At 38.9% G+C, this 9,907-nt stretch overlaps 1 protein-coding gene across 6 annotated transcripts; it reads right to left on the bottom strand.

The window, feature by feature from the left end:
• Positions 1-2,375: 2,375 nt before the first annotated feature.
• Positions 2,376-9,216, bottom strand: syt19 (synaptotagmin XIX). 6 transcript variants are annotated; one of them, XM_080474431.1, is made up of 10 exons: positions 8,999-9,202; positions 8,714-8,772; positions 7,664-7,899; positions 6,386-6,459; positions 5,207-5,329; positions 4,445-4,627; positions 4,077-4,229; positions 3,778-3,897; positions 3,493-3,604; positions 2,376-3,416 (listed from the first exon to the last, which is right to left on the bottom strand). In XM_080474431.1, the coding sequence occupies exons 3-10, from the start codon at positions 7,863-7,865 to the stop codon at positions 3,109-3,111; spliced, it is 1,275 nt and encodes a 424-aa protein (XP_080330557.1). In that variant the 5' UTR covers positions 7,866-7,899; positions 8,714-8,772; positions 8,999-9,202; the 3' UTR covers positions 2,376-3,108. The 6 variants fall into 6 exon arrangements, with proteins under 6 accessions (XP_080330557.1, XP_080330556.1, XP_080330558.1 ...); XM_080474430.1 differs by having other exon boundaries at positions 8,714-8,788; positions 8,999-9,162; XM_080474432.1 differs by having other exon boundaries at positions 8,714-8,769; positions 8,999-9,162.
• Between the last annotated feature and the right edge of the window lie 691 nt (positions 9,217-9,907).

The following is a 9,907-nucleotide window of genomic DNA, read 5'->3' as shown; positions in this document are numbered from 1 at the left end:
TGGCAGAAAACAATGTTGTTTTCGTCAGGAGATTTACTATAGCGAAGTTCGCGTTTGAACAAATTGTTTGATTCAAGTCACTTACTGGACAGTGACTCACGAGTCATCACGTTCATTAACTCGTTCACAAGTCATTCTTGCTACAGCCGACGAGCTGCAAAGAGGAAAACAGAAATGTCCCTGTTGTGCAGTTGTGTCCTCTAACGGCTTCTGTATAAATATATCACATTACTCACATTAGTCACCCTTTGGGAAAAGCAGCCCTTCTGCTAGTGCTAATAGCTGTAGCTGCACGGCTAGTGCTAATAGCTGCCACCGGCTACTCAAGTTCATATGAGGCGTTCAGTGCGCATGCTCGAATCAGCTCGCTTCAGTCGTTCAGTGCGCATATCTGATTCACCTTGGAACACGATAGTGTTAACCGCCTCTGTGAGCCCTCCGCCCCTCCCGTACCTGAAAGTCTCCAGCTGCGTTCAGATTGTTTCTGAGTGACGTTGTAGAAAAAAACCCACATTGTTTGTTTCGCAAAGCTGTTAGAAATAAATACATGAATTATTCACATAATCGCTAAGGTTAAAATAGGACTGTCCCTATAGTGTTGCATTTAATGCTGCCCTCTAAAAAAAATTTCCGCCCTTTGAACATGAAGTTATTAATTCATACTAGTTAAACTATTTTCGAAATTTGTAAGAAGAAAATAAGAAGAAAACTTTAAATAATATCTGTAAAGAATATATACTGTATATTTGCCATTCTGAACACCCGATATTATTTTATATTTAATATCTTTAACTTAGTCCCAGGTTGAAATAAACCTTGAAAACAACAAATAATGTAGACTAAAGAGACCAGTGCCACCAAAAGCTAGTGTGCATAGTGTTTATTTCCCTCAGAAGTGTTTCAGCATTTTACTATTAATACATGACACCCCATCAAAAAAAAAAAAAAAGAAAGTTTGTGTCCGAGCCACCATGTTGGTCCGGTTATAACTGCAGGAGCTGACAGCCCTGAGTGATATGCTCAGGTGCATCCTGTAACTGCGATCTGTGCTACAGGCTACATACTAAACACGATTAAAATATGACTGATAACACTCATTGGTGAGCTCGAGCGTGTGCACGCAGCTTTCGGCAGTGCTTGGACACCATGCACGCCACCCTGTCACAGACTTGTGGTGGCCCACAAGTGACACAGTTCTCGTAGAATGCTGCTTTGACAATGAGAGAGTAGTGAACAAGTTGGTGAAAGAGGAGGAGGTAGAAAAACAGATTCTTGAAGCTGAGGAGAAAGACGATTTGGTGTTGACACGTGCGATAGCCCAGCAAATGAAGAAGAAAAAGCACAGGAGGTGGCATCCGTTTTGGTTTGCGAGTGCCGGAATTTGAAGTAAACAAGAAAATTCTGACCAATCACACAAGTGTTTGCAGATCACACAGCAGAAACAGCCCCTCATCGCCCAGATGAGGGGCACAGCTGGGCGAAATTGTTTCTGACAGAACGAGTTGAGTGAACAATAATTACATAATTTGTTTGCTCAGAGACCTGTGTGTCAGAACTTTCTTTATTACAGGTAGTGGACAGAATGGGCTGGTGGAACAGAGGTGGGCTTATGATATTAGCCTTCTGTCTTAATGACATTCATACAATCACAATCTCCTGTTTTGGGGTGCATGCCCTTGTGGGCGATTCTGATTTGAACAAAGAGACTAAACAAAAGAACCCAGCCACTTTCAAACTCCAGTGCTCATATTCACCAAGCGTCTCCAAAACCTCCCAGAGAGCTCCTAACTTAGCCTAAAAATTTCTAGCAAGGAATCTTAGCTTAAAATTGATCCAGGAAGTTTCTAAGAGCAACTCTGATCAAGGAGTTGACAGAAACTTTTATCTTAGTGAGGAGGTGTGGTTGACCCAGTTGCTATGTATGATGCAAACAAAACTATTGGCCTATACTGCTACCATGTGGACAAACTGAGGAGTTACTGTATCTCATGAGGAGTTATATCATGTACAATAAAATTATTTTCCATACATTCCATACTCTATGCCGCACTGCAAGTACACAAGTTTGCATGTCAGTGTATAATTTGCACATTATGTTTTCCCTGTGTGTTTCGTCACCAGGTTTGAACATGAGTGTGTTTTTTTCCCAGGCAACCTGTCCAGTTTCCACTGCCTTCACCCAGACCTTGAACTTGATAAAGTGGTCTGGAAGATTGATGGATGATATTTACTTATATTGTTCGCAAGCTAAGTATAACCCGAAACGTGGCAACTGAGAGTATTGTACACACATCGACAAAAAGATAACTTATGTGTTTAAAAAATACGTTTGGTTTTGCTTTGTTTCAGTGATAAAAAAAGAGAGAAAAAAGTATGACATGTATGTTGATTTTTAATGCTTAGCAGTCTCAAACATGCTTTCCATGATCATTTGCCTCTCCACTCAAAATAAATAAAAAAATTTTTTTAAATGGTGATACAAGGGGCTGGCACACATTCTTCCAATATAGTATTGGCCATCCAAAGAAGGCCACGTGCTCCTGGGAAGATGTCAAGTGGAAATCACTGAAAATGCTGTACTCACTAAACACACATTTTATCAATCCAAAGTTTTAATGATCCAAAATAGACAATTAAAATGTACACAAAGACTTAGTGATATGATAAACTTTAACCAAAACAAGACAGTTTTTCATATTTATTAAGTGGAGTTAAAAAGACAGAAGTAAAGAGTGCAATATTCATATTTGTTACCTTCTTCATGTCTTCCTGTTTTTCCCCCAAACTAATAAAGACCTTTTGTAATACATTGACATTGATGCTGCCTGCCTACAGTTTGGGCAAATAACAAACTATGGCACTTTTGTTTTTGCATAAAATCTTTCATATATTTACACTGGTTTTTTCTTGCTCTGTGTGTGATAGTGGTCTTTGCTTAAACACGCAAAATAAAAAGAAACAAACGGTCATGGAGCCACCTACAAACAGTCACACTGCAGAAAACAAACCCCGATTGACTAAGGGAAAAGAATAAGGGGGTCATATATCGACAGAGGTGTCTCATATTCTAATTCTCAGCTACAAGCAAAATACAAATATGAGAGAGACTCAGACCAGCAGGCTGTGCCACTTTGCTACCGGCTGACGAACTGAACGCATCATCAAAATCCAGTGCTCATCCTCCGAACTCTTGTCCTTCCCCACAATCGACTGTCCAATCAGATGTTTGGCGGATTTCTTAGATGTGTAGGTCTCGTATACGTAGACCAAAACTTTACACTGCTCCACGGGAGACTCCGGCAGGGAGAATATGAGGACCTCATTGAAGACGGTCAAGGAGCACCGGGGCACTGCACAGGTTTTCTGGTACGGCAGCTTGGACTGGTTGCACTGGACGGTGATCCTCGCGTAAAGAGCTGAACACATGAGGAGAATTTGCATTGCACTGCACATTTGTGATGATTGTATGTGTGAAGTCGGTTTGTTGTCTACCTTCATTTGAGCAACTCGGAGTGAGAACAGTTCTGATCTTCAGCAGGCCAACCTCTAGCCTCTGGGAGGTGGGAAGAAACTTCAGTGACAGCAGCACCTTTCCAACAAGATCCTGTGCATAAGGTCAACAACACATCAGCAAAACCACTGCACGGTGAGGGATCGTCATTGGTTGGTAAGTACCTGCTCCTTCTAAAGGGTTCCCTAAAACATTTTGCACCCTACACGTGGTTATGCTTGGTCCTGCTGTGTGTGTGTGTGTAATTGTGTGATAGCCTGCAGTACCTTCTGTGGAGTCTGCAGAACTTCGTGCAGCTCCAGCGGATAGGAGGAGTGCAGCCGCCCGAGAGGAACCCTCACCTCTCCTAACACTGTGTGTCTGGAGAATTTATCATAGTCCCTGACCTAACAACACAAACATGACAGAATCACAGAATCAGGGATGCTTTGTAAAGTCTCCTGCACACATTTCCTGTATTGTGAGGCCTAAACGATTGCAAAATGTACATTTTAAACCATTCATATAAGTAATGTTGATCATGTACAGTTTTAAGAGTGAGAGGTGTATTTGTGCACTGCCGGACCTCCATCCTGAGGTTGATGTGGTTGAGCAAATCCTCTTCCTCCGGCAGGATGCAGGTAAATTGGTCTCCGAATAAAGGGTTGCAGCTGCCTTTCACAACACGAGTCTTCCACTGCTGCAGCACCGTCCACAGAACAGGCGACGTGGCTTCTCTCTAAGAGGATCACACAGCACTAATCCATAACACCTTCAGACGATCACTGCAGAGAGACAGCTCCAGCAGGGACGGTGTTGGCATATTTTTGCATGGGAAATGACAGGGATTTGGCTGACAAACAACTTTGGGTCAAAAGGACAACTCCAGATGCTTTTAATTCTCAATACTTCATAAAAGAGCCAAATAAAGTTTGTGTTTTACAATCAAATCACCTCATCATAATCAAATTCCTCCATATTCACTGCTGACTTTGCAAACATGAGCCGTATCTTGACAAATGGCTGAAGGCTTCGCGTCGGCCTGTCCTGAAACAGACCCTCAGCCTGCAGCACGGTGACCACCAACTGTGCCTGTTGCTGGTCGTAGAAGACAGAGAAACGTAGCGATCCGTCAACCTGTGAGAAGTAGATACAGTATGTTAGTAAAGAGCTAACATTTCCTGACAATTAAACCTTTCAATAACAATGAGGTTGAAGTAAGAGATAGTTTTAAAACTACTCAGTTAAAGTATTCTTGTGATTAGTGCCTATATAGATCAATTGTGTAAGATTAAATATCTTAACAGCTACCACATAAATACAAGTGGAGTTTTGCAGCTTAAGGTTTTGTTCTGATGTTTCCTTTGAGATTTTAGACTGTTTTCTTCTTCACGTGGCTTGTTTCAAATTGTAATTGAGAATACAAATAAAAATCTATCTATCATCTGTCTAGACTATAGAGCCATGATACATTTTGTGTACGAGGGAGCCATCTAGTGATCAAACCGAGGTATTGGCATTTTGAACATCTCATCACTCATCAGAATTCAGACTCAGTTAAAGGTAAAAAACCAAGCAAATACAGTGAGGAAGCTTTCAAAGAGTGTGCTCACCCTAGGTTTTTTCTTTTTTTAACCACAGAGGAATAGGTACAGACAATACAATAAAGCTTGCATGAGATATCTCATTACATCAGCATGACGGAGCCTCTGTTACCTTCCTGCTGGTTCCTGCTTTCTCTACCGTCTCCCCGTCTGACTGGCTGGATGCTGAGGAGGGAAACGAGGCCAGAGAGAAACAGCGGCTGAGCCTGCAGACCTCGGCGTTGGCAGCAATCATCTGCCAAACACACACACAAACACACCCACACGTTTCCATGACACCTCCAGGTTTTCTTTGGCTTCTGGCTCCCAGGTCTCAGCTTACTTTGTTTGCATAGGTGTTGCACTACAGCAGTGATGTTCAATGCTTGTCCTAGAGGCCACCATCCTGCATGTTCTTAATCTGTTTTTACCACAGAAACCTTAATTATAACAAATGCCTCATCACCAAGCGTTGCAGAATTCTTGAAACCAGTCTTAAACATGCATTAAAGAGGCTCTCCAAGACAAGAATTGGACCCTATCGAAATGAATCAAACTTTATCTCCAACGGACTCTTAAGCTAACAAACTTTAAAATGAGAATCTAACTCTTTTTCCCCCCCCCAACATTAACTTATCTAAATATAGAAAACACATCTATTAAACTCAGTGCAGCATTGACTGACACATAAGTCATGTGGCATCATGCAAACAGACTGAAGGAAGGTTCAATATCAGTATAAACACCACACCCAGCCCGCCTTGTCTTCTCTCACAGGAGTACAAACAGCTGCTAAATCTATGTCAAGATAAAAGCATCGGCTGAAGTCATTTTTGAGTCATAATTTTATGATTCCTGAATATTCGCAAATATTCTTGGTTCGTGTCCAACATTAGTGCCCATAATGACTTTGCTTCCTGTGAAGGCCCTTAAGCTTAATTTGTGTATGAATTGTTGCTTTTAAGTGTTGAGTTATCAATATGTACAAAGATATTCATAGTTGAAAACACTACGTTTTTAGCTTCAAGTGCTGAAAATACAGAAAATCACCAGTTACTAGTTGAGCAGCTTCACAATTAGCATCTTCTTTTTTTACACATGACTTTTGTTACTCATACACTAAACAAGAAGAAGCAAAACAGCACAGAAGATGCTCTTCCCTGAAATGCAGTATTCATTCATTCATTCATTCATTCATTCATTCATTCATTCATTCATTCATTCATTCATTCATTCATTCATTCATTCATTCATATTCTCACTCTGGTATAGTTTATTCTGAGTGATCTTGTTTGGCTCAGTTTCCTCTTACCTTCATGCTTGGAGCGCCCGAGTAGTTTCCTGCTGTCGAGGACTTTTCCTCTGAGTACATCAGATCACTATTTACTGCAACACAAAAATGCACAAGATTGTATTAAAAACATTTTTTTTCTCAATGAAAGTGTTATTCTTATTCTTTTTGTAGTAGTAGTAGTAGTAGTAGTAGTAGTAGTAGTTTTTGTAATGTTGCATAACATTTCACATATAATTTATAGTTTTGTTATTTTGAAATGTTTTTGTCATATTGATGGCTTTTTTATGAGTACCGGTACTTGAGATTATGATTCATTACAATCTCCAAAAATATTATTTTAAATTTGATTTAATGTATTTCAAAATACATAACACATAAACATACAGTGAACAACAACAACAACAACAATAATAATAATAATAATAATAATAATAATAATAATAATAATAATAATAATAATAATAATAATAATAATAATAATAATAATAATAATGTTTTTGTTATTATAACATTTTAATTAATCTAAAGGTCTATTATATCTGATTTTGTTTATTTCTGACTACTGTGAATCATAATTCACAATAACACACAATAAAACAGACACATAGTGTTTCAGTTTTTCTTTGTCTGATACTCAGTCTCATACTTGCTCTGGTAGACATGGGCCAAAATCATCTGTGAAATGGGGGTGTCACGATCCCCTCTTACTTAATAACAACAATCGAACACTATATACCGGTATATATTCAATACAATTGTTTTCAACTATTTACCAATAATAACTAAAGGCAATTGTGCATATTTTAAGGATCCAACGATGCATTTGTTAAAAAGATCATAACCTCCCCCAGTCTGTGATTATAAATCATTCATTCCATTTGTTTGCCTGTCGATTGTAGTGGAAGTAACTGATCTTAAACAAGTTTTAAACAATCAAACTGAAAATGTATTTTGCACCTTTTATGGGTTAATATTTTTTGATATGACTGTATTTTTTTCATGCATATTGGTTTGTTTCTTTTGTCTTTATCCTATATTTTGCAAAAATATTACTAATATACAAATGATCAACATACCGCATAACTATATTTTCTTTTATGGCATGCAAACATTTTGAAATGAATGACAAGTTTAGAAAAATTTTGAATTTCGAACATAAACTAAAATCTTGTGCTGGACAGACATTCAAAGATTGCTCTTACATTAAAAAAAATATTTCTGTTTATTGTTGCCCCCTGAACCATGAAATTAACTTTCCACACATGCTGGGAAAGTAAATACTCTCATCCCGGTCACCTGCATCTTGCTGGGTGTATCTGGTGTGTGAGTGTGTGCAGCATCTGTGGATCTGCCAGGCCAACATGCCCAGAGCCAGGAGCAGGAGGGTGACCGAGATGGCCAGGATCAGGTACTTCACTATCTCTGAGAATGGCATCCTCAGCTCCCAGGCCGCAGAGAACGGCTCCAGGGGAGCAGGAACATCTGTGAGAGTCACCATGACTCTCTGTCTCCATGTGGTCTATACCATCCCTCTGCAACACAGGAAGACGGACAGAAGGCTTCATCACATTCATCACAGCAGCTCCACAAAGGCACAAAGGCAAGAAAACTGCACTCTGTCAACATCCAGGATATGGACACACATATGGACAAAATAAAGAAAGAGTACATTCAAAAAGAAATTAGCTTTGACAGGGTTGAACCACTTCCTCCACCCTGCTTATAATTTAAATTGGACAGTCGCTTGGATAAGAACATTTCTCCAATTGCAATTTTAAAGACCAAAATACGCTTGATGCTGAACTCACAGACGGATACAGACGTAGCTTTCTGTCCTTATACTGACTTCATAACATATGTACTTTGGTACGTTTCCTTGGAGCTTACAGATGCGTAGCAAATAGAGCAAAACCACTGATGACCTGTGGCGGCAGTATTGTGCTGTATAACTTATGTGAGACTACCGAAAGGAACAAAAGACAAAACTCGGTAGACAACACAAATAAGGAAAATAATAAGGAAGGATCTCTTTAAGTAAAGTATAAACGAAAGTGTCAGTGGGTACAAAGAAAACTATAAAAAGGATTGTTAATCTTTTATATTACACTGCCCTAAACTGCATATATATCTACCAAATGTTATGCTTGACAACCACAACAATGTAATGGAACGCATGGAGTATGAAAGCAGTGACATTTAAAATGTACATACCAATGTATGTGCATAAAGGAAACATATGCCTTCAGTGAAACAGAAGTAAAGTAATCAGAAAAACAAGTACAGCTAGAGTAAGACAGTACTGTCAGAATGAAAAGCACACACATTAGATACACATATAGTACCTACTGAATACAATTTGTAGAGACGAAGAACTCTAAAACATCCCGTCAATGGTGGAGTTCCTTCTTTGAGTAGAGAAAACTGGTACAGTTGTAAAGACATGCTTATCTCCTATCAGGAAGCCTTCAGTCAAATCATGCAAAACCCAATGTACGCTGCAGATGATTATCTAGTGTGTTTAATAAAAGAAAGACAGCACTCTTTAAATGTGTAATGTTGTATGAATGAGCTAAAAACTCTACTTAATTGATGAAAAAAAACACTATAAGACCATATGAGTACAAAATGTACCTGTTGTAAGTGATGACAGCTCAATACTTCTTTTTCTTCAGGAATCCATCCCTCCTTCTCTGGTATGAAAACATGCTGTTTAAATTCCCCATGAAACGACAAACCCAAGACACTTGAGCCTCGTCACATAACTGTTCCTCCTGCGTCAACACCGCAGACACACTGCCTCACTCCTCTCTCCGCAAACACCCAGCACATGACCTCCTGCACACCAGTGTGGGCAAACAGGTTTGATTACATCAAAATGCCATTTGAGAGAGCTTAAGATGAAGTCATCCGTGATGCCTTTCTCCTCAACTTTTGTCTGCACGCTTATTTGATAAATTCTCTTTAAATTTATTTTGAATAAAATACAATACATATCCAGGTAATGCCTGGGGTGCTTAACTGAAACATTTGTCAGTTAGATCTATATGATCCATCCATCCATTTAACACACGTTCACATCCATCCATCCATCCATCCATCCATCCATCCCTCTGTCCACGTTTTATACTGTTCAGGATGTAATTAAGAGTTGCCAACTGAATTCAAATGTCCAAACACCAAAAATATGCTTGTCTAATTAATGTATGTGGTGTGAATATGTGTTGCAAAAAGGTTTTAAATATATTTGTTCATGGGTAATACATTTCTTTTTTTAAATATATGTAACTTTCACAGCTGAATTAAAATGATAAAATATAGGGGACATTTATTTAGCTATAATCTGATTTTTTTGGGACACACATGCAGGTACTAAAAGGTCTGCTGCTCTAAATTAGCACCACGTCCTATCAGTTTGCTTCTATCATAAAGCTCAATAATAATCAGTGTATGTAATAATCTAAATAATTATGCACATGTTTTTTGGCAATTTTTCAAAGTTACAGGTTCAGCATTGTTTCATCCTGATTTCTATGCTTAGAC

The sequence above is a fragment of the Lipophrys pholis genome, assembly GCF_963383615.2.
Source record: "Lipophrys pholis genome assembly, chromosome: 11".
NCBI classification, from domain to species: Eukaryota; Metazoa; Chordata; class Actinopteri; order Blenniiformes; family Blenniidae; genus Lipophrys; species Lipophrys pholis.
Note: the sequence above shows the minus strand (reverse complement) of the source record. Positions and strands in the feature narration are given on the sequence as shown.

What these genes read in the sequence shown, in the direction of transcription:
- syt19 (XM_080474429.1), bottom strand. Translation starts at nt 7,865, where the DNA reads ATGGTGACTCTCACAGATGTTCCTGCTCCCCTGGAGCCGTTCTCTGCG. An exon ending in CGGGCGCTCCAAGCATGAAG is followed by an intron (nt 5,330 to 6,385) that starts GTAAGAGGAAAC and finishes TGTGTTTGGCAG; the next exon opens with ATGATTGCTGCCAACGCCGA. An exon ending in TCCGAGTTGCTCAAATGAAG is followed by an intron (nt 3,417 to 3,492) that starts GTAGACAACAAA and finishes TCATGTGTTCAG; the next exon opens with CTCTTTACGCGAGGATCACC.